At 38.6% G+C, this 24,650-nt stretch overlaps 1 protein-coding gene across 1 annotated transcript; it reads left to right on the top strand.

Annotated features, from left to right (window-relative positions):
- The first annotated feature begins 10,990 nt into the window (after positions 1-10,990).
- LOC137644941 (uncharacterized) lies at positions 10,991-23,062 on the top strand. The gene is made up of 3 exons (XM_068377818.1): positions 10,991-11,107; positions 18,300-19,651; positions 21,902-23,062. Exons 2-3 carry the CDS (start codon positions 18,351-18,353, stop codon positions 22,893-22,895), a joined length of 2,295 nt encoding a protein of 764 aa, XP_068233919.1. The 5' UTR covers positions 10,991-11,107; positions 18,300-18,350; the 3' UTR covers positions 22,896-23,062.
- The last annotated feature ends 1,588 nt before the right edge of the window (positions 23,063-24,650 follow it).

The following is a 24,650-nucleotide window of genomic DNA, read 5'->3' as shown; positions in this document are numbered from 1 at the left end:
TCTTCTTCGCGGCTAGGGAGAGAAAATCATGAGATGAAGGTCCTTGATTTTCGATGATGAAGCGAAGACAGTCGACTTCTGTACTTGCTGGGAGAGAACTGGGCCCAGGAGAGGGATCAGCGTGGGCTGCAGCTCCAGGACCAGGGGGTACCAGTTGCTCTGGGGCCACTTGGGAGCCACTAGGGCCGCTGTCCCTTTGAAGGTTCTCAGCTTGGAGAGGACTTTCAGCAGAAGGTTGGTGGGAGGGAACAGGTAGATCTTGGACCATCTGTTCCAGTCCGGGGATATGTCATCCATTGCCTCTGCCTTGGGGTCCTCGTACGGGGCCACATATCGAGGAAGTTGATTGTTGTCGCTCGTTGCGAAGAGATCGATTTGAAGTTCCGGGACTTGGTGAGAGATGAAGGAGAATGATCTTGCGTCTAGAGACCATTCCGACTCTATCAGGCTTGTCCGAGATAGAGCGTCCGCCGTCACGTTGCGGAATCCTTGTAGGTGAACTGCAGATAGGTGCCACTTCTTCCTCTCTGCCAGACGGAAGATTGGGAGAAGCACCTGATTTATCTGGGGCGATCTTGAGCCTTGGCGATTGAGACATCGAACTACCACCGAGTTGTCTAGGGTTAGACGAATTTGGATCGAGGGAGGCGGGGAGAGTTTCTTCAGTGTTAGAAGGACCGCCATGGCCTCCAAGATGTTGATGTGAAACGTCTTGAATAGTGGAGACCATGTTCATTGAGCCTGTTTTTGGTGGGAGTGACCTCCCCAACCCTCCAGCGAAGCGTCCGTGTGGATGTTGAGAGATGGAGGTGGGTGTTGAAGAGGGATGGACCTTTTCAGGGCCGTCGCTTCCGACCAGGGCTTGAGGAGAAGTCGAAGACTGTTCGGGAGCCGTCTCTTGAGGTCTCTTCGAGCGATGGATGCAGAACGTCTCCAGACTCCCGCGGCATCCTTTAGCTGTGCACGAAGCACCGGGTTTGTCACTGAGGCGAACTGTAGAGAGCCTAGAACTCGTTCCTGCTGGCGTCTTGAGATCCGTTTGGATTTCAGTAGTCGCTTGACAGACCCTGCTATTTCCTTCCTTTTCTTCTGGGGGATGGAAAGGCGGTGTGACTGAAGGTTCCACTGGATTCCTAACCATTGGAACTTCTGAGCCGGAGAGAGGCGAGATTTCTTCGCGTTTATCTTGAATCCCAGGTGTTCTAGGTACAAGGTGACTTTGCTGCAGGATTTTAAACAATCCTCGGGCGATGGAGCCCAGACTAGCCAATCGTTGAGGTAGGCCATCACCTGGACGTCTCGGAGGCGGAGCTATTGTACTATGGCGTCCGCCAACTTTGTGAAGATCCGAGGGGCCACGTTGAGGCCGAAGGGCATGGCCCTGAAGACGTAGCTTTTCCTTTGGAGTCGAAATCCTAGGTAGGAGGAAGCGTGATGGTTCATCGGAACGTGCCAGTAGGCATCCGCCAGGTCTATGGAGACCGTGTAAGATCCTCGAGGCAGAAGGGTCCTTATCTGTTGAAGAGTCAGCATCTTGAACTTGTCGTTCGCTATGAACTTGTTGAGAGGGTTGATCGCTGGAAGAATTGCTGGAAGGTTGGGGGTGGTTGAGTCCAACTCCAGCCCAGACCTTTCTTGATGATGCTGTGTGCCCAGGGATCGAAGGTCCAACGATCCTGGAATTGGCGGAGTCTTCCTCCCACCGGAAGCACTTCATTGCTTCTGGTGTCCCGAGAGGCTTACTGCCTTGGCCGCTAGCTCCCCTTCCTCCTCTGCCTCTGGAGGGACGGCGAGATGCGTCTCTGCTTGCACCCCTGTTTGAGCCTCTACCTTTGGGACGAAAGGTAGTTGTCTGTTGTTCAAAGGCAGGGGTGAAAACCGGTGACTGGGACAAAACCGGTTGGGTGACCAACTGAAAGGTCTGTTGTGGCTGAGCAGCCACTTGGGGAGTAGCGGGTCCCGAAAACTGTCGTCGCTGTTGACGTTGCTGGGGTTTTTGCTTGGAGGATTTCCTCTTAGGTTGAGGGTCATCGTCCTGAGAGGATTTCCTCTTTTTTGACATGCCCCACTTCTTGAGAAGGTTCCTATTCTCAGTGGCAGCCTTGTCAGTGATCTCTTTCACAAGATCGGAGGGGAAGAGGTGTTTACCCCAGATGTTGGAGGAAATCAGCCTCCGGGGTTCGTGTCTCACAGTGGCACTCGAAAACACGAATTCTCGACAGGCTCTCCGAGCCTTCATGAAGTGGTACAAGTCCTTCACCAGAGTCGCCATGTGCGATTTGGCGAGTACCATGTAGTGGTCGGGGACTCTTGTGTCACCAGCCATGACATCAAGTTGTACCTGGAGGGACATGGATGCTGCAAGCCTTTCCTTCGTGTCTTGTTCCCGACGAAGGAGATGGTCATTGAGTTTCGGGAGATCCTCGTTAAACTGACGTCCGGCTACGTCAGGATCTAACTTTCCCACCACGAAGGTATGCTGGATATCCTTCCAGTGTCGAACGTCGGGGGGAGTTACCATGGAGAAGGGTCTGCACTCCTCCAGTGCAGGGCAGGGTTTCCCTTCTTCTACAGCCTTGAGGCACGCAGCGAAGGCCTTTTCCGTGAAGGGAAGGACTGCGTCGTCGGGTGCGACGTAAGTAGGGTGCTTCTTGCTCAGGGCCGGAAGCTTAGAGCAGGTAAAACCCCTACTTTTAAACGCGTTGGCTAGCATAGCCTGAGCCTTCGAGAGATCGAACACTATCACCTCCTTGGGTTCGGTCTCTTCTTTCGAGGCAGGTTCAGAACGAAGCCGGACGTAACAGTCAGGGTAAGCCTCAAAGTTCGGGAAGAACTCCACTTCTTCCAGAGGGACCGTGCCGATCTTATCACTGACAAAGATCCTGCCGGTCGCGATAACCATATGCTCGGCATACCTCCAGGGGTTGGCATGTGAGCATGCAGGGAGGTCCTTAACCGAGATCTTCTTCGGTTCTTTGGACCCTCCCATGGTCCTGATGAACTCGTGTCACCTGAAGCTTTTGTTCCATAAGGGCTTCTATCATACGGAACATCTCTTGGGCGGTTGGGATGGGATCCGGGGTAGCGGAGGTAGACGGGAGAGACACTTCCGTCGGTGTAGGAGTAGGGGCGGGGATGGAAGGCGGAGCGACCTCCTGCTCCGACTCGGTGTATTCCACCTGGTCCTCTTCCTCTTCCGCGCCTTGGGCCATGAGGGTCCTCTCCGTGTCCTCCGAAATATCCGACATATGTTCATCATTTTCGGAATCCAGGCGACACTCGTGCATGGACTGGGCCATGACTACGTCGGGTTCCACCGTGATCTGGACGGTGGGGATCTGATCTTTGGGGACCACAGAATCAGGGGAGGCCTTTGGGAACAATAAGGCCCTCATATCTTCAGTAGCAAGGTACGGTCCAGTGGCGTTCTTCTGGAAGCCACGCACCCACTTGCGTAGCTTATCCCGAGAAGTGTCCCTGATCTCCGCTGAGAGAGGGTTATGAAACGCATCGACCAGGCGATCCTGGCAGACCGTACAGTTCTGCGGGTCCCAGAACTTCAGATCCCCTTTCTTGTTGGCACAGGGGGCGTGGGTCCTACACGCCGTATGGCCATAGAAGTGCGGGCGCTTCACTGCACAGAAGCCGTGGTCACACTTACTCTGCTCCTCCTGTAAAAGAAAGAGAACATGAGTATGGGGGGGGCCATAAGAATGACTCTTAAACTAAAGTTAAATATTAATTATTGATTTAACTTGGCAATAGGTGTGATGCACAGAGGATGGGCTGAGAGAGGGAGATGAGTCCAGTACGTTTTGGCGCCGCTCTTTTGGCGACGATGATTTGGCGTCGCCGATTTGGCGCTAAATGGTTTTGGCGCTCGTTATTTTGGCGCTAGCCCATTTGGCGACAGCTTGAAAATTTTCTGACAATATATATATATATATACATATATATATATATATATATATATATATATATATATGTGTGTGTGTGTGTGTGTTTATATATATTACATGGGTCAAAAATAACATAAAAATAAAGTTCTATTCATTTTCAGCAATACAGTATAGAATGCTACAAAAAAAAAAAATGAAATAATTTCACCAACATGTTAATGCATTTCATAGTTATATGCCAAACCACGTAAGTATTCCAGTGGTTCCCGTGAATCAAACTGCTGTACTATAGTTAAAATGCGTTCATCAGTCTTAATGTATTTTAAGTGTTTTCGAGCAGGAGGATTCCCAGCCATTAGTTGTTCATAATAAGAATCGTGTCCTTTCTGAATTCTCTTTAAGCCATCGATGAATTTCCATATAACTGTGTGGTTCATTCCAAATTCTGCATAGATTTTCGTGTGCGTAGCTTCAACATGATTGTTTGTCCTGTCCTCACCTAATATCGTTCGACTATACATATTCCACATTTGCGTAGAGAAAAGTGGTGAACGTCGGCCATTTCCCCTCCTCAGAGGTCTTCCTACATAATTATCTTCGACCCAGTTCATTAACGGCTGGAGTTCATCAGGTAAATATTGCGTCAAAGCATCGATGTAAACATCCATGTGAGAAATAGGTACAAAAGATAAAGCAACGATCATTTTAGCTTTTACTGAGAAGTCGGGGTCATTATTATACAAATGTTGGAGCCCAAGTTGTTTCAGGTGCTTATGAATATTATATGCAAAATGGGAGAAGCAGCCTTTCAACTCTACATCCGGAAAACATTGTCATTGCAGAAAAAGCTGCTTGTTCATAATCACAATAAATGCCCTTTGGTTGCAGCTCTGCAGACATCTCAGTTATCATTCGAAACATTTTCACGTATGTTGTTCGACGCTTATTAGGTAATAGGGCGTATGGTATGGGGAGAACTAAACGACACTTGAATATCGTAATAACTGGTTTAATATTACAATTCTCAAATCATGCGAGCCTTTGGTGTGATGAGGTGATCACTAAACGAGACACAAATTTGCGGATGGTCCTTAAGGTTGTTTCTTGGAGCCAAAACAGCTTATCGCCAAAACAATGAGTGCCAAACTGTCTATCGCCAAAATGGCGGCGCCAAATCGTCAGCGCCAAAGAGTCGGCGCCAAATCGTCCTGTTCCGAGGGAGATAGGTACATACTCCGTGCATCTCGCCCGGCTGGTTACCGTGACTTTCATCCATAGACAATCCGTTGTGACCGAAGGCACAGGATAGAATTCAACATGGAATGCCTGTAGGGCAGTGGGAATTCTATTGGAAATTGTCAAGGATATAAGGCTAGGACTGAGGCCACTCAGATTCTAGAATTGGCAACTAGAAGATCCCATAGGGTAACAGTTTCCGGCAACCAGCCGTGCTAAGATACACACAGCATGCTGGAAATCTGTGATATGCAAGAAGACAGCATGGTTACTAACAGAACGGTAAGAAAATACCAATCCATTTACGTAAACAAGTCATCTGGTTGCAGTGTAGGGCTATCACCATCAGATGATAGCTAGTAGAAGGGGGTGCAAGTCTTCTTGGCGCCTCCGGGAGGCTCCGGCAGACCGCCGGCGCGCCGGAGGCCGCTCCAGCAGAGTTTCTGGCATTAAGGAAGACGATATAGAAGTCAAGAGTAATACCAGGATGGCGGCCGCCGGCACAGCGGCGGCACGCCGGCAGGGAGCGGCGGGTCCGGCAGCCGGAGGTAGTCGGCTTGGTGACAGGGATGGTTATAGCAGAACCGGAGTGCCGGCCGGTGAACGGACAACTGAGGCTATGAGGGAGAGGGAAGGCCATCGGCAAGGCGCCGGAGGCAGGCGGCAATCCCCCGGCACACGGGGGACTGGCGGCGCTGAGGGCAAGGGGTAAGTCACCAAGGTAGGAGGTGGGTATCACCGACAGTAGAGGCAGCAAGGGACCGGCACCAGGATAGAGAAAGAAACAGAAGGAGGGATGTAGGGGTCCGGCCACAGACCCCAAGACATCCCACCTGAGTGGGTGTACCCATGAAAGAGGCTAGCCCTATCACCCAGAAGCAGGGGCCGCAGAGGACTGGGAGCTAAGGGAGCCCAAGGGAGGGCAGGGAACACCCAAGGGGTGGGGGAGAACCCTTGTAAACAGAACGCATCCAGTGGCTAACCCCATAGGACACTATGAAGGGTATATGTACCAGAGCGGACTGCACACAGGAGCTCAAGGTAACCCTATCACTCCACCCTAAGGAGGAGTTGTAGGACAGGGGACAGATGGGTATAGGCTAACCTAAGTATAGGCTAGGCCATACAAGAGATAGGTGGGGAGGGGAGAAGAGAAGGGTCTTCTGTGGGGGAGGTTCTGTACCAGAGCGGCCACCAAGGAAGGGAGGACACTCCCTAGCCTAAGGTAAGGCAGCCTGTCTGAAAACGGTGCATGGGTATCGTTTCAGCAAGGTACAGAACTAACCCCTCCAAAACCTAACCTAGAGCAGGGATGTTACGCCCTGAACTAGGAAGGATGGAAGACGTATCGCTATTGCAGGAAAGGTCGGAGACTTAGCCCCAGCAATAGACGAAGGACCAGCCATTCCTCATTCTCGGAGCAACCCTAAGGGGGAATCATTCCCTTAGGGAGGACAGAGAAGCGATATAATACTCTGATGTGAGCTTGATCCCCTTACGTGGTAGGGGAAGCAAGGCCACACAGAGGGGATGCCCTAAGGCAGGGGATGGAGGAAGCATATAGGGGTCCTACATGTAGATTAGGTTAGAAAGACACACTATCTAACCTATCCCCTAAATGGTCCCTGAAGGCGAAAACACTTGCATCACAGTCAATAGTATTGTAAAATAATGCCACTATCTTCATAAATAAGCCTAGGATCACTGATAAATATCATGCATGAACACTGATATAGGTGCTCTAGCATAGGGGCTATAGTAGCCAACTGGTATGGGGTCAGTCGATGACCGGTAAAAAAGCGTCAAAACACGATATAAAAGTTCCTAGCTATGAAGACTAAATAAGTAATAGGATCGATTAGTTAAAGAGGCCGGAAAAACGCTGTTGAGGCTAACTAAATAAGGCATGCAAAACAACAGCGACGCCATAAAATGGCGGGTCCGTTCGAGGCACAGCTCTGCCACAAAACATCAAATATCTCGAAAAGTATAATTTACTTTACGGTCAGAGCTTAATTAAACAATACTGGAACCTTGTACTCAACTTTCCAGAAGAAGGCGAGGCCGAAGGTAACGACATGACGAAGATGCAGGTTGATGAAAAAGCGTAAGGGAAAATCCGTCTTAGCAAGGCAAGCTACTAGCAGAAGGATGACAACGGACGTGAGGTCATTTAGCAATGGCGCCCGTTTGTTTACGTCTCGAGTACCAAAAGTAGCCACGAATGAGATTAGCTGTGGAACGGCTCCCAGCTATTCTCCGCCCCTACACACCGAAGTGTTAACTCTGTTTGGGGTGTAGATAGCTATGTGGCGCGTTAATACATGCGTCCCCTGTTGATATACAATGTCTTAAAAGAGAAACCTTTAGGATACTCGCTCCAGAAGTTAGAATTCTGTGATAACCTGTGGTTAAATTCTCTGGGAATATTTAGTAGTGATATACACAAGGAAGCTACCAAAAAGGAACCTTCCATCAGGACGCCATGGCTTGAGCCCAAAAAAGGTTTCATCTCCGATAAAACGTAGGTGTTTGGGTCCATCTGCATGTATTGTAGTTCCAAAATGTGATTCATAACCAATGTGAGTTTCCTTTTGAAATGGTTAAATGGCTTCTCTTATCACTTCGTCTCTGCAACCAGTCCTTCCATGCACATACCACTGTCCTCAACAAATGGCAGGAATAATTATGCTGCATAATGGTTTTATTTTTATGGTGTATCATGCACTGCATTTGATCCAGACACCAACTACTTATTTCTCAAGTACAGAATAATAACGACATGAAAAATCCCTGTGTATTGCAGCAGACATTAGCTTCGAATATGGTCTGCCGGTCTTTGGCTAGTGAATGAAGTAGAAACTAATCAGGCAATTTAATCTGGTACCACTGTTTGTTACCATATCAACTTCCCTCGTTTCAATGCATATGGCGTCATAATCCTTGCTTTATGATATGGCAACAGTGTTTGTGCGACAGACACTGTTCGTCCGTGTGGATGCACCTCTAGATCTGTAGTATAGGTCCAAGCCCCGAATGTAGTACTTGGTGGACATGTGCAATGTTCGTTATCTTGAATGCGTCGCATCTGATGTTTGTCGAGATAAGTCAAGGATCATCCTTATGTCAAGTAAGTCTTTCTATGGAACTTGCATTTTTCTATGGCTCTTTTTTACAGAATTTGGTTGACAAAGTAAGAGTTCCAGGGTTTTGGTCTGAAGTTGAAAAAAAAAACTACAATACCCTACTATCTATTTCAAGGCCCATAACAACCTCCTTTTAAAATATAACTAATGAACTAGGGTTCTGATTAATGTGAGACTAAAACCACCAGAGTTTAAGACACCAACCTAATTAAGAAAAATGGATTCAAGCATCTACTCCATATTATTGTCTTACTTTGTATCGAGAAATTTCATCTCAATTTTGTGGGCATGGTGAGAACGGAAATTAAGACCTGGCACCAAGTGCAGAATGACGTGTGTCAACCATGACATAGGGCCCCATTTCTGTATGGTTATCAAATAATATATAAGTTGTAGTGAATTGTACTGTTCTTTGATGGAATCCAAAGATACTGATTAGTTATATGTTTTAATAAACTCATTTTAGTCTCACTTGTGTTTATTATTTAATTAATAGGTAAGTCTTACGAAAAAAAGAAGACAAAATATAAAAATCTTGGATGGCAGTCAGAGGTGATTGTGCTACAGAAGGTAGGAGGCTGTTTGATACTGGCATTGACAAGAACTGCTCCTGACACCTTGCTTACTGCCCACTATGGACATTTTATATCATGTCTAGAAGGCTTCGTCATTGTTCACAAGGTTGTCGTAATGCTTTTTGTGTTGCGACTTTTAACATACTACAAGAGGGAACAAGACAACAATAAACTGAAGATTAGATTGAATAAGTTGGTATCATGTTGTCATAGTTTAATGGCATACCTTCATGGACATAAGGAGTTGAATATTATCCATCGTCAGATTCTCTCTCTCTCTCTCTCTCTCTCTCTCTCTCTCTCTCTCTCTCTCTCTCTCTCTCTCTCTCTCTCTCTCTCTAAATGAAAAAGTTCTTTCCCAACTAGCCAAAGCCTGTTGATACAAAAAAAATAGTCATAATTATAACACTGAGCTTACAAAAAAAAAGAAAAAAAATATTGGTAATCGTTATTTCATCAAAATATCGATATCTCTCTCTCTCTCTCTCTCTCTCTCTCTCTCTCTCTCTCTCTCTCTCTCTCTCTCTCTCTCGGCGCTTAGCACAACTTTTTACTAGGAATCGTGTATCTATACGTTAACTGTATTGCAAAATATGTCTACATAAAGGATACATCAAACTTTAATTTACTTACACAGTAAATCTAATTTCCATATCGCAGTATATTGCATTATTCCACAAAGATATCTCTGCTGTAACTCAAAGTTGTCAGATAGTTCTTTAATTAATCCTTTCGATATCATTTATTCCCAGAAACGGACGCTTCCACAACGTACATTGCGCCATTATTCGTGCTTGCCATTGAGCAAGGCCTATCACATTCTTGACAACTCCTCTAATGACTCAGGAGATGAGCTATCTTCAGCCATAAGCATAAATTAACTGGGCTAGTGAACACTGGCTGCCTTAGAACATAGACGTTTATGTATCTAACGATTTACAACATGGGTGCTTTTAAAATCCCAAATCATCGACTCAGACGACTCTTACAAGATTGCCTATCCTGAACAAGGAAAAAAAAAACATTTAAACTCTTCTAGTGACTATTATACTATTTTTTTATGATATTCTAAACTCTTTTTAGGATTTTGAGCTGGATCTGAATCCACAGATTTTAAATCACTCCTTCGCTGCCTGTTCACATTTGTATGTCATTGAGTGTCTGAATTGTTAGGTATTTCATTTTAAATACTGTTTATTACCATCAACATTTTCAATGTTGTTGAATTAGAATGAAAGTAAGACTTGAAATTGGTTGTGTAAGAAAATGGTTCAGTTAGGCAATTAGAATATAGTGGTAATCCCGAAGAAGTGAAATTTGAGTATTAAAAAATAAAACTTAAATTATCCCCATTTCTAGATGTTTTCTTTATATTATCCTTTTTATCTATGCAGAAACTAACAAGAAATTTCCCTTATCTGTAGGCTAACTACTAGAGCACAGTAACGTACTTAAGTATATTATACATATACATACAGAAATGTATCATATTTATGAACCACTAGACGTTATGAATTGGCAAGCTAATACCAATGGTTATCGAAGTATTTCTGTTTGCAAACTCAATGATGGTAAGGTCTTGATAAAATCTTTTATATGGGTAAAGATGTTTGAATCAGGTTATTTTAAGATAAATTATGTATATGCCTAATGATCCCCACTTCTTTCAAGTGTCTTAACAAATTGCGCGTTAGTGGCACGAAACATCTATGAAGAGATGTAAAATCCTGGGTACTGTGGTTAGAATTGAATCCACCCCAAAGTATAATCAAATGTTTTATCATAAAATTTCGCATATATATATATATATATATATATATATATATATATATATATATATATATATATATATATATATATATATATATATATATATATATATATATATATATATTATTTGTAAGTTTCTCTTTTAGAAGGGAGACGTCTGGGTCCATTTTTTATCTCAAGAGAGAGATAATCTTTCAAATTCTCTGAAATTAAAAGCATCCGTTTCCCTTCGTGTTGTCTCTAAGAATAGGACGACAGTCAGAAATCCTTTATCATTTGCAGGAAGTTTCTCTATCGAAACACGCTCGTAATATCCGTCCAAAAGGAGCTACAGAATATGAAGAGTTGTCTCCAGTTAGTTTGTCGCCCGTCTAAGTGAAGAGTCCCCTGGATTTTGTGCGTCTTTGAAAGTCAAAAATTTTAACGGTGGGAATTATTGTATATTGGTCACAACTACAGAAGTTCATTGCATGCTATAATGGTAAGGGTATTCATCTCTCTCTCTCTCTCTCTCTCTCTCTCTCTCTCTCTCTCTCTCTCTCTCTCTCTCTCTCTCTCTCTCTCTCTCTCTCTCTCTCTCTATTATATATATATATATATATATATATATATATATATATATATATATATATATATATATATATATATATATATATATATATATATATATATATATATATATATATATATATATATATATATATATATATATATTAATCGTTTGGTTGTTTATAAAATATCACACTCGCACATAGCCTACATTAAATGTAACACTAGGAAATCTCTGTGTTTTAAATGTCTAGATTCATTGTCATCAGTTATTCTACTTACTTTTTACTTTTACGGGTTTATTTCTCGCCCTCCATCAGACACTAAAGATCTGTTCACGCGGGCCTTGGTGTGTGAAAAAAAATAATTTATTTCCAGTTAATATTTTGCTCTGTATCGTTATCAGTTATTTCGCTAGCATTTGTATTCAGGCTTAATAGTTTTCAGGTCACTGTTATAACACTTTCTAAAAAGATAAGTCTTCAAGTTTTTCTTGAAAGCTGCCACATTATTGCTATTCTTGACATCAAAAGGAAGGTCGTTAAAGAGTCTCGGTGCAGCACAACTGAACGTTCTTCCTCCTATTGCATGATTCACACTAATTTCGAATAGTCTATGTGGGTCATCAGCATGTCTAACTCTTACAGCGGCGCTGGTAACTTCAGGGTAGGGGACCAAGCAATCACGAAGATATTTAGGCTTATCACTTGTAAGTGCTTTGTGAGTCAACAAGCAAATTTTAAATTCAATTCTAGCCTTAACAGGTAACCAATGTAGATCGATCAATGCAGGAGTTATTTTCTCCCTTAGTTTAATGCCTTTTATCAATCTAGCCGCCCGGTTTTGCACATTTTGAAGCTTTCTTAGTAGTGTATTGGGCAATTTGTAGTACAGAGAATTGCAATAATCAAGCCTTGATATTACATGACTCATCACTAAAATTTCTGTACTGCCCTCTGTTAAATATTTTCTAATAAATGCTATGTTTCTCAGGTGGTAGTTACACACTTCCACTGTGTTCACAATTTGGTCCCTCATTGACAAATTACAATCTATCAGTACACCCAAATTTTTCACAACAGGCACAATCCCAACATCAGCATCACCAACTTTTATACTTTGAATTAACTGGTAATTCTTCAAAGCCACCTTTGTGCCAAAGAACATACATTCTGTTTTATCATCATTTAATTTGAGCTTTTTTCTCTGCATCCATGTTTTTATTTCAGTCATTATCTCATCAATTTTCTTCTCTGTATCTTGTATTGTTGAAATTGAGGGGTAAAACTGAGTATCATCTGCATATAGTTTAAAACCCACTTTTTGTTTTTTCAAGATGTGTGATAGCTCGATAGTATATATGTTAAACAAGATAGGGCCCAGAACACTACCCTGTGGTACACCCTTCATAAGAATTCTCTCATTGGATCGGTTTACAGAAACTTCTACAATAGTCTTCCTGTTCACTAAGTAACTTCGTAAAAATTTCAGTGCTTCCTCAGTCACTCCAATAGACTTTAAGTCGTCAAGTAAGTACTCGTGCACAAGTGTCAAAAGCAGCACTAAGATCTAACATAATCAAAATTCCACACTTTCCCTCATCAAGAAGACCAATCATATCATTCATTATTGAGCATAAGGTATTTTCTGAAGAATGATTAGCTCTGTAGGCCGATTGATTTTCCGGAATACCTCTAACTCATCAATATGCGCCCATAATTGCTCACTTATGACTTTTTCAATAAGCTTTGACATGTAAGATAAATTTGAAATGGGCCGATATGAATATAGCTCGTTTACATCACCTTTTCCTTTGTAAATTGGTTTGATCAACGCAGTTTTTTTCACAGCTAGGAAAACAGGATTGTGATATACTTAGGTTAATTATGTTCAGGTAAATATTATATACAACTTGCTTGTTTGGAGCTTCACTTATTGAACTCTTTGGGAAAGGGTCGTTTCCACATATGTATTCATCATCTCTCTCATAATCTTTAACAAGTCGCACATATTTATTTCCTTAAATTTTATTAATTTCTTTCCCTCCTTCACTGGCATAGCTGACTGTCCTTCCAAGTGATTTTGGGGGAAACCTCTACAGATTTTATCAATGTTTTCATTGAAGAATATAGCAAAGCTCTCTGCACAAACATTGTCAGGCAAGATGTTATTTTTGCAAATTATATAGATTGATGTTCCTATTGATATTCGATATTAGATTTACATTCTTGGAAACTTAAGTCATCTAAGTATCCAAAAAGTTTTCATTTTATTTGCATGAAAATATGGTGCAAAGATGTTAAAAAGACACTGATGAAAACATTCCCTTCTCGTGGAAACTTCTAAATGTGTGTTACTTTTTGTTTCGAAGCCACAGTCTTGAAATGAGATTGCTGGTTGGTTGGTTGGTCTAGATTGGCCGGGGAAATCGCCTCGGACAAAATACCATAGCCGTCCCTACTGCTGCTTTTGATGTTAGAAATGAGAAATTTTGCTTAGACGGCTTTTTGGCATTCTTTGTTTATCACGCATTATCATTATGTTTAAAGGTACAGTTGTGTAAGTGAGTAGTAGGCTATACTGTATATAGTAGCTGGCTCAAAGGAAGCTACGATGCTTCCTCTAATCACCAAGCCTTTTATCTCTATTTTGTCCTGGTATACTATTCGAATAAGCCTTTATTTTTTCTGTTAATATTTTCTGCTTTTTTATCTCGTTTATCTTTGGTTTGTTTCTAATTTTACAGTAGGTTACTTTCTTGGCTTCTCTGACCTTTGTCCTAATCGAAGCATACTATTCACTAGAAACTTTAGAAACTTGCTTATCCATTTGGAAGTCTTTTGGCGTGTTCCATATGAATATGTGAACTTTATGGATATAATAAATAACAGTAAAATTCTATCAAATTCCTCATACGACAACTCCGTTAAATTTTTTTTTTCGGCCGATGGCATCATTTTATTTATCATAATTTTACTTCCACAAATTCATATACTGTAAACCGAAATATTGAACTTTTTAGGTTTTTAAGTTTGCACATAAACATAATTACTGTTTTATCTTATTATTGAGTGATGTACAGGGAGAATAATCTTATTGTCATTACCATTAGGCTATCATTAGCAGTAGACCTAGTAGTGGCTGCAGTATTAATATATATATATATATATATATATATATATATATATACATATATATATATATATATATATATATATATATATATATATATATATATATATATATATATATATATATATATATATATATATATATGTGTGTGTGTGTGTGTGTGTGTGTGTGTGTGTGTGTGTGTGTGTGTGTGTGTGTGTGTGTGTTAAAGATGGATATTTGTTCAATAAATAAGGAAGAACGTGAGTAACGTAACAAGACTCTTTTAATTGCCATTACAGCCACTTCTAGACAAATTTTCATCAATAAGACCAACGACGATAAAGTCTGCTCCACAGTTTTACGGCAAATGGATGAACCAGGCTTCTTATTCTAGCCTACACCTAACTGCGTTCGTTCATTTGTTTTAGAATGGCCTGCACTGAAGATGCAAGCGACGAGGTCTTGCGCTAATGCAACCCGTATGTGGGAATATAACTGCAATTACTGGTCGATGGCCAGTGATCTTAATCATTCTAAACAAGCCAACCACTTCTATGAAATGCCAGTACACACTTGTTTCAATTAAAGCCCAATAGTATTACACAAAATTCCCAAATAACTACCTATATCGCCTAGGAAATAATGCGCATACATAATGTGCAAAGGATAACTTGCGTTGATTGGTAAGCTACCCAGAGAAAGTTGCATTGCTTTACAAACCGGCCATTGGGCTCTTGGTGAACATTTGGCTAGTGTGGTTAGCCAACTTTAAAAACTGAACTGAAGAAATTTCGTTTCAATGCATAGCCTGCATATCATCTTTTGTTTTTAAAATTGTATCTTACTAGCCATTCAAAATTCATCAATTGAATGTGTTACACTTTGAAACTGTTTTGTATAAAGGATCTTATAAAGTTTCATTTTATATAACAATACCTTTTGTTTTTTAACATGTCTTACTAGTCATTGAATTCTTACTATTCAACGTAGCCTTTATTACATTATGGTCTATAATTACTAACACTCCCAACCAAAGGCCTTTCTGTTTATAAAATATCAAGTTGGCCTGAACGACATTTTCTGAAAAGCAGCTTAGGCCTTCTCGTGTACACCTAAAGTCTCGTATATCAAGTAGGCCTATTTCTTGTTAGTTGTAGTATTTGATAACCACTTGAAATAGCCGTTGTAAATTCGGTCCCCGAGATCTTGAAATACATATTTTGTGCCTAGGGTTTATAACCAGTACTTATCAAAGTCATATTTCTAATACAATGTGTTTTAGATATTTTTCTTGACTTTTGAAATACAATTTTATGTCATACTGTCACGTAGTATTCCTGCATTTGAGCCATTATCGCATCGTTAGAAATTTGAATGCCGAGCCATATTCGGTGAGCTTCAACGGAAGTGACGGTGGTGTGATATTTAAGTGTCCTATATATTAGGGGTCAAACTTGAGAAGAGTAAGTAGCTATATTTTCACAGTATTTTTATCAGCTGTCATTTTTATTTTCCTGCGATAGTGATATATGATACCATATTTTAAGCCGAGTTAAAGGACGTACAAGGATTAGCGTTTTAGAGACTAGGTTATAAATATAAACGGTTGCACTTGCTGGTACAGACAAAATTTCAACGACAACTACTACATCCCATGTTAGCTTTTAAATATTTAAAAGCAGTGCCTGAGTGAGCGAAACTGAAATTTTTACTTCTCCTATGATGTTCGATTATTGTGCAACCGGTAAAGTCTAAGGAAATCATGCTATGTTATATTGTTGGAAGAGTATTGGCTGAAGGAGGAGCCTAGAATATTAATTAAGAAATAGGGAGACTAGCCCAAATGGGAAAAATGCGGAACTGCCGTAAAAAAAAAAAAATACAGTAAGCTCTACACATACACTACTACAAACAGTCTCTTGCAATAATGCACCCTGTAATTTGGAAATTTTGGTTAATCTTTTGTAAGAAAAAAATACTAGTCTGAATTAAGAATATAAATAAACCTGTCATTTCTTCCTAGATAACACCCCAATATAATTCTTAAAAGGATGATTACAATTATATCATACACCAAGGATCATATACAGAATACTGAGGAACTTTGAAAAGACGGAATATGAGAAAACATATAAAAATAAGTGTTGATTAATTGCCTCTGTAAACATCAGTATCACCGATAATGTTAGGTTATATATATGTAAAAAAAAAAAAAAAAAAAAAAAAAAAAAAAAAAAAAAAAAAAAAAAACAGAATGGAGTGATAAATATGAATAGCCTAGAGAAATATTTGTGAATACCGAAAGTATCTCAGAGAGAGCGCTTTTAAAACCAATTTTAAAGATAAAAGATCACAAACTTGGTCTAATCCTAACTGGTCCTATTGGCACGACGCTGAATCGGTGGCTTGTCGACCATCTTGAACAATAAACATCCATCCCAGAGAGGTAATCAGTCTTTAAAAAGACATTTCACACTGAGAGTTTTACGCTCTGCGAAAAAAAAAATACATGAAAGGCATAAATAATGATAAATCTAAAATGTTAATATTTTTGAAGGCCTACTTTGGTGCAATATTCAATACATAATTGCATGAGTTTACGATACAGCTATATGGACTAATGCGCATTTTAGATGACCACTGAATAGTACACGATCTATTTAACTTTATTGATTGCAACAAAATCTACGTCAAAAGGGTTCTCGCGGCGTCACAGGACAGCGTTCAGAGGTTTACAATATTTAGGGAATATGTTATCTTTTTTTTTCTTTAATATAAATATCTGTCTAACGCCAAATGGTTGTAGGCCTATGTTCGACCTTGTTACATGAAATAACAAAAATGTTGGGTTCAATACAACGGACACTGACAAATGTGAGAATTTTGATGGACATAGAAAGAAGTGAGGACAAAGCAGAATAATATCAATGCATCCAAGAAGACCAAAGTAAACATCAAAACAGTGAAAACCAAGGGCGTAGAGGTTGCAGTAGCAATTTTAGCAAAGACACTGTAATACCTAATTTAGTATTTATAAATTATGTACACGCAAATACGGATGATCAGATACTTAGTGAAGTGAAAAAAAGACTAATACGAAGCTATGTTACTTTCTAAAGGGAATGCGCAAAATTTAGGAAGTTTTACTTTTTCATTATTAGCCTATTATTATTATTATTATTATTATTATTATTATTATTATTATTATTATTATTATTATTATGACAAACTACTGTAGGCTAATGGTCAATGTATTAGTTTACCATATTTCTCCGTGGAAGCAGACCCAGTGCTTTTAGTAAGTAGGTCAAATTATCAATTGATAAATCCCCATATGATATTATTCTACCTGTCATAATTAAGCTTCATTCTAAAGTAATAGTCTTATATAGAAGACGTGTTTTGGCGTACTAGCCTATATTGCAATGAATAATGTAAAGCCAAGTTATTTAAGAATCCTCCTCAATTAATATACTACTTTATCTGGATTTTTTATTCAACCTTTCAATTTAAATTATACTTACTTGAATATTTATAGGGCTGTGACTGGGTGCAGTCCAAAATTTTTAACATGCTCCGCCCACAAACATTATGATTGGCCGTCAGTCAAATGGTCATTGCCCTTCCATGGCTCGCTTCGCTCCCAAATAACATTATTTCATTGCTACTCTGTTCTGGTAATCAGTAAGCTACATGGATGCTCTGTGCATACTAGCTGCATGGGTCACTATTAAAAAGTATCATGATAACCAAATTTATAATGTTTTATTTTGGTTATGTTTATATGAATTAGCTGTGAGAAAGTCGCTGCCTCTCACAGTGTTTGTGGGCATAATGTTAAAGATTTTCGACTGCACCAAATTGCTTCCCATTTAGACCCAATAATTTCATATAAGAACCCTGCTTTCTATTTGCTAGTTTCCAAAAGATGTTAATATTGGTAAGAATTGAATTCTCACTTAATGTTTTACTAATATATCATTTAAAATATATTTTTCATTTGTTTACAGATTGTTAAAAGTTAGAAGAAAATACAATCTTTTAACGGGTGAGTATTATGGATGCTGAGAAGTTTACTCAAATGCAAAGGAAAAAACTATCAAGTATTCAGGGAGCTCCTGTGGGAAGAATTTGTGGCAGTAATGAACACATGCTTGAAGTTACTACTGAAAATAATACTTTTATTTATGGTGCATTGCATCGCTTTTGCAAAGTCTTTGATGAGCAATGAAAGCAACGTAAGAAATCCAACTCTCGTTACTGCTAATAGCTTTATCCATCATGCATCAACTGACTTGACTCGTAATTTTGAGGATTATGTAACGGAGAATAGTACCTCAGCATTTATATTTCCACCCAACCATTCCAGTGGAGTCCCAAAAGATTTGCGTAGCCACTCTGATAAAGCATTTACCACATCCCTTCCTAACATAACTGACACATCTGTGAAGGAACAGAATGAATCAAAAATTAGTTCAGCAAATGCAAATGGCGTGCGCAACAATCATATCTCCCCCATGACCACACTTCTCAAACAGATTTTTTATACAACAGAAAAATTTGATATTGAGATTAAACATACAATCACCGAAGATGACGTCTTTGGTGATAATACATTGGGAGACCATGGACTACAAAATAAAAAATCCACCATACTGTCTACGGAACCTATAAACGTCTCTACAATCTATCCATTGTTTGAAAGTGCCAGTCATGAGACAAGTAGTATATCTGAAGACGTGGGTAATCTTTTTGGCACCTCAAGTAAACCATCCATTCAGAATGTGCCCAATAAAAGCACAGGGATAAGGACTGCATCTCGATCTCCAGTAACCACAAGTGATGGCCGTATTCTTCGTGGCACCACATATGCATCATCAACAGAATCAGCTGATAAGTCAGATTTGCTTTCATCTACTAACGATCTTTTTGCAAGCACCAATGATAACTTGGCGAATGGAGTTGACACAAACAGAACAAATTCGGCTTCGAAAAATTCTACGTTTCACAATAGAGATGTTGCTTTAACCGTGAGTCAAGGACGTGGTCATTCAACTGTTAAAACCTCGTATCTTACTGATGCTTATGAATTTACCACAGTTTCTAAATTACCAACCTCAGATGACCAAAACATACAGACTAGGGTGCGAAACATGACGGATCATGGAAACAGCGTAGCACTCAGTGTCTCCACAAATCATACTTCAAGTTATAATGATTATCCACTAGAATACGTGAAACAAGTTCAGCACATAGCTTACACCGTTGCTTTCCCAGTGTTGATCTGCATTGGCTGTATTGTCAATATCATATGTATAATTGTGTTCATGAGACCTAGAATGAGATCAGTTCCTGTTAACAAGTGAGTATATAAACCTCTCTCTCTCTCTCTCTCTCTCTCTCTCTCTCTCTCTCTCTCTCTCTCTCTCTCTCTCTCTCTCTCTCTCTCTCTCTTTGTAGATTAATGGAAACATTCTATATATATATATATATATATATATATATATATATATATATATATATATATATATATATATATATATATATATATATATATATATATATATATATTATATATATATATATATAAATATATATATATATATATATATATATATATATATATATATATATATATATATATATGTTTGTTTTACTAATAAATATATAGAACGTACAAACCTAGCTAAAATTAGTGGATGGTGCAAATTATGGGGGATGAAGTCGAATCCTAACAAAACTCAAAGTATAATTGTAAGTAGGTCAAGGATCGTGGCTCCTCAGAATCTGGATAATGTTTCTTCAACTTTGTGTGACTTAAAATTTTAGGTTTTGAGAAACACATTAGGTCTGTGTCTTCTGTAATTGCACAAAAAAATGGCTTATTGAGAAATTCTTTCAAGATTTTTGGTGATCAATCTATTCTGAAGAAATGTTTCAATTCTTAATTTTACCTTGTTTCGAGTATTGTTCTCCTGTGTGGTCCTCAGCTGCTGATTCTCATCTAAATTTGTTGGGCAGGAACTTAAGGTCTATTAGATTTCTTATTCCTGATCTAGATATTAATCTCTGGCACCTCCGTTCAATTAGTTCATTATACATGTTGCATAAGATTTTTTATAATTCTGATCATCCTTTACATTCAGATCTTCCCGGACAGTTCCATCCTGCTCGTAATACTAGGTATGCAGTTAATTCTAATAGTCAGGCCTTCTCCATCATGAGGCTCAATACTACACAGTATTCTAGAAGTCTTATTTCAGCTGTGACCAAGTTGTGGAATGATCTTCCTAATCGGGTAGTTGAATCAGTAGAACTTCAAAAGTTCAAACTCGCAGCAAATGTTTTTTTTTGCTGAATAGGCTTGCATAAGTCTTTTTATGGCTTATAAATCAAATATCTGTTTTAATGTTGTTAATACTTTTACAATATTTCATTTTAATTTTCATTACTTCTTATATTGTTTATTTATTTCCTTATTTCCTTTCCTTACTCGGCTATTTTCTCCGTTGGAGTCCTTGTGCTTATAGCATCTTACTTTGCCAACTAGGGTTGTACCTTAGCTACTACTAATAATAATAACTGTTACTTTATTTAAATATCCGTGTCTTAGAATAAGGAGACTTATTAACACCACACGAGATTTAATGTATAATAACCTTAAAATTAAATCATAATACTCACTGGATCATTATTGAATACATAGAGACAAGTAGGTGATCATTGGTACATTTCAAAATATCATTTATTGAATATGTAACCATGCAATTGCAAAGAGATGAATATGTGCGTGCAATAATATTGCCATGATCAGGCATGTTATGATTTGCACTTAATATGTTTGTGATCAAATCAATTATCTGCCCTCTTCCCTAAAGGCGGACCACTGTGTGCATTACTCGGTTGTCTTTTCAGTGCTTCTTCGGTCCTTAATTGTACCTACTTTAGCCTTCTGCTATACCTCCATTCATATCTAACCCAACCAACTTTGATTTCATATTACCACACTTACACTCAGGCCTCTAGCCGGGCCCAAACCCATGAATCAACGTACGTTATTGAATATGTAACCATGCAATTGCAAAGAGATGAATATGTGCGTGATCAATCTATTCTGAAGAAATGTTTTAATTCTTAATTTTACCTTGTTTCGAGTATTGTTCTCCTGTGTGGTCCTCAGCTGCTGATTCTCATCTAAATTTGTTGGGCAGGAACTTAAGGTCTATTATTTTTAAGACCAACTTTGATTTCATATTACCACACTTACACTCAGGGCTCAGGCCTCTAGCCGGGCCCAAACCCATGAATCAAATTATATGGGCTAATTTTAGTTTCTAAGTAATCACTATATGATGCTATTTAATCTTTTTAATTCCTTATCCATTTAAATGTGACTTAATAACACCAAAAGGATAACATTTTATTCCGAGGGAGGAAAACATAGAATGAATTGGATTTACGAATTAGTCTTATAATATAAAGATAGTTGTAAGAACATTGGTATTCTATACTTGAGCCCCCACCGGGGAACCTGATGACAATGATTTGTTGGGTTTAAAACCACTGTTAGAGAACGGATGCCTACAATTGCGTATATGTTTATTTTCCACAGGTACTTCCTCGCCCTCTCACTGTCTGACCTGATCGTGTGTTTGATGAATATCCCAATTGTCATTACTACCAATGGTTGCAACATACGTTCATATGGAGCTGCATTCTACTACGGACACTTCGGCTGGTCGATGATTGAAGTGTGGCAGACAGTTAATTTTTATACGTTGCTCTTTCTGTCTTATGACAGATTTTTAGCTGTTTACTTTTACAAATATTTTAAAGAGCAGGATTCAGAAAAGATTCTCCGACTAAGATATGTAATTACTATTGTTGCTGATATTATCATTCATTTATTTTTCTTCATTAATGTAAATATTGAGTGCAAAGACGACAAAATGCCAATAGAACATTGCACACCTGAGAACTTTCGCATCTATGATTCTTACCGTTTCAACAACGACCAAGCATGGCACAAACTATATTACGTTCTCAATGAATTAGCAATACGATGGCTTCCTGGTCTCTTACTCGTGATATTTAATGCAAGTTTAATTGTAGCCATTGCCATGGGCCGATTAAGTAACCCAACTTCAACTCACAGAACAAAGAGGAGAACAGAATTCCGCCTCACCATCACTCTCATTGGAATAGCCTCTTCATTTATTATCTGCACTTTCCCTAATACAATCTATAGCGTTTGGCTTTCAGATAACTTGGATGAAAAATGTTATGGAAAGCATGAAGTCTTCAGGGCTGTTTCTAATAATCTTCAATTACTGGAGCATGTTTTACATATAGCATTTTTAATGATGCTCATTCCAAGTTTCAGAAGTGAGCTTATAAGTTTCCTGACTTGTACACCGTCACCAGACTCACAGAATGAGACTGAACAGTCATCCAGAGACCTGCAGATGTATCAGATCAACAGACGGTCTGGTCATTCACCTTTTCCTAACAAGTCTCCAAGTCCTTCCCCATATACTCACAAAAGAATGTCTGGCTCAGATGTCAATTATGGCTCTGTAAATGGCCTGACTCCGCATGGACGCTAATAGGCTGTTTTGCAATATTATTGCTGATTATAAAGTTGATATGACCCAGGGAGGTTTGGATCCCGGCAAGACCGTTAGTTCAGGATTAAGTTCTTATCTTTAGACCTTTACCAATTACACGAGGCATTTCATAAATGTTACTATATTTCAGAAACTCGTTAATGAATACTCACACACACACACACACACACACACACACATATATATATATATATATATATATATATATATATATATATATATATATATATATATATATATATATATATATATATATATATTTATATATATATATATATATATATATATATATATATATATATATATATATATGTGTGTGTGTGTGTGTGTGTATATAAACATTTATATATATATATATATATATATATATATATATATATATATATATATATATATATATATATATATATATATATATATATGTGTGTGTGTGTGTGTGTGTGTGTATTCATGTGTGTAATTTTATGTATGTATGTATAGCCTACATACAGTATATGTATCCATTGTGATGTGAGACTCGCATCTATCAAAATTTGTTGTATGTATTATATGAAAGAATTACTGATATGTTTGCATGTCTTTGTAGTAGTGTTTCTAATACTCCCTTCACAGTTTATAAGATATTTTAGTTGAATATGTAATTCTTGCTCCCTTTAATTAATGTTATTTATTCTGTAATTATATATGTTATTTTTAATTATCATGTTGTATAAATCCTTAAGTAATAAATGTAAGCCTGTCTCCCTCCTACCTTCCCACCTGTTCCTTTAAGCGGGAATTGTCTTTTTTTCGGTAGACGTACAATACGTCTAATGGGAACCATTGCCACGACAGTCTTTTGGTACCTACATGTGTGTGTACGATTAACGTATCTATGTTCTCGTTAGTGGCCAGTTTGACGGGGTCATAGGTTATGGTTCCTAAAGAAATGCGTAGCTGAGAACGTCTGATGTGTGAATAGGTCAGTCGTCAGTGTTCGGCCAAACGTAGGGGCCAACCCGCCATACCCATCACAGGGATGTATTTACTATTTTTCAGAAATATATTTGAGAGATTTTTGTCACGTGTATTTTTATTACATTCATATTTGTGTGTTATTTAACTATCATGTCATTTTACATGCAATTACCTCTTTAATTTTTCATTGTCACATTAACTTTTTTTTCTTTTAAATATTTTGCTTAATATGGGCTTTGATGTTTTAACTTCAAACCACGCCTTATAATATGTGCATTTGCTATATTTGAAAATATGTTTGAGATATTCATTTCTTGTTTTTTTTTTTTAATTTTTACTTTCATCGTGTATTTACTTTTACTATTTGTATGGTATCTTACTATTGCATTTTATATGTCATTACCTTTTTCATTTTTCATTGTCATATTGACAATTTTCTCTAATATATTTCAAATACACTATCCGTTGATGTATTAACTAGAATAGACGGACACATTATAATGTCTATTATAATGACAGTTTTTATGTTTGCAAGATTCATTTAATACTTTTATTACCTTCATGGTGTATCTACTTTTTTTTTCTTTTTTTTTTGTAGTGATTCTATTATCTTGCATTGTTAAATCTCATTGCCTCATATTTTTTTCTATTGTCATATTAATAACTACTGTTTGCGTTGATGTACTGACTTTAAATTGCACCTTACACTGTCTAATGTAATATTGACTAATTTTGTATCATATTTGAAAGATTTGATTTTGTGTGGTGTTATTATTT

The sequence above is a fragment of the Palaemon carinicauda genome, chromosome 8 (genome assembly GCF_036898095.1).
Source record: "Palaemon carinicauda isolate YSFRI2023 chromosome 8, ASM3689809v2, whole genome shotgun sequence".
In the NCBI taxonomy this organism is placed as follows: domain Eukaryota; kingdom Metazoa; phylum Arthropoda; class Malacostraca; order Decapoda; family Palaemonidae; genus Palaemon; species Palaemon carinicauda.
Note: the sequence above shows the minus strand (reverse complement) of the source record. Positions and strands in the feature narration are given on the sequence as shown.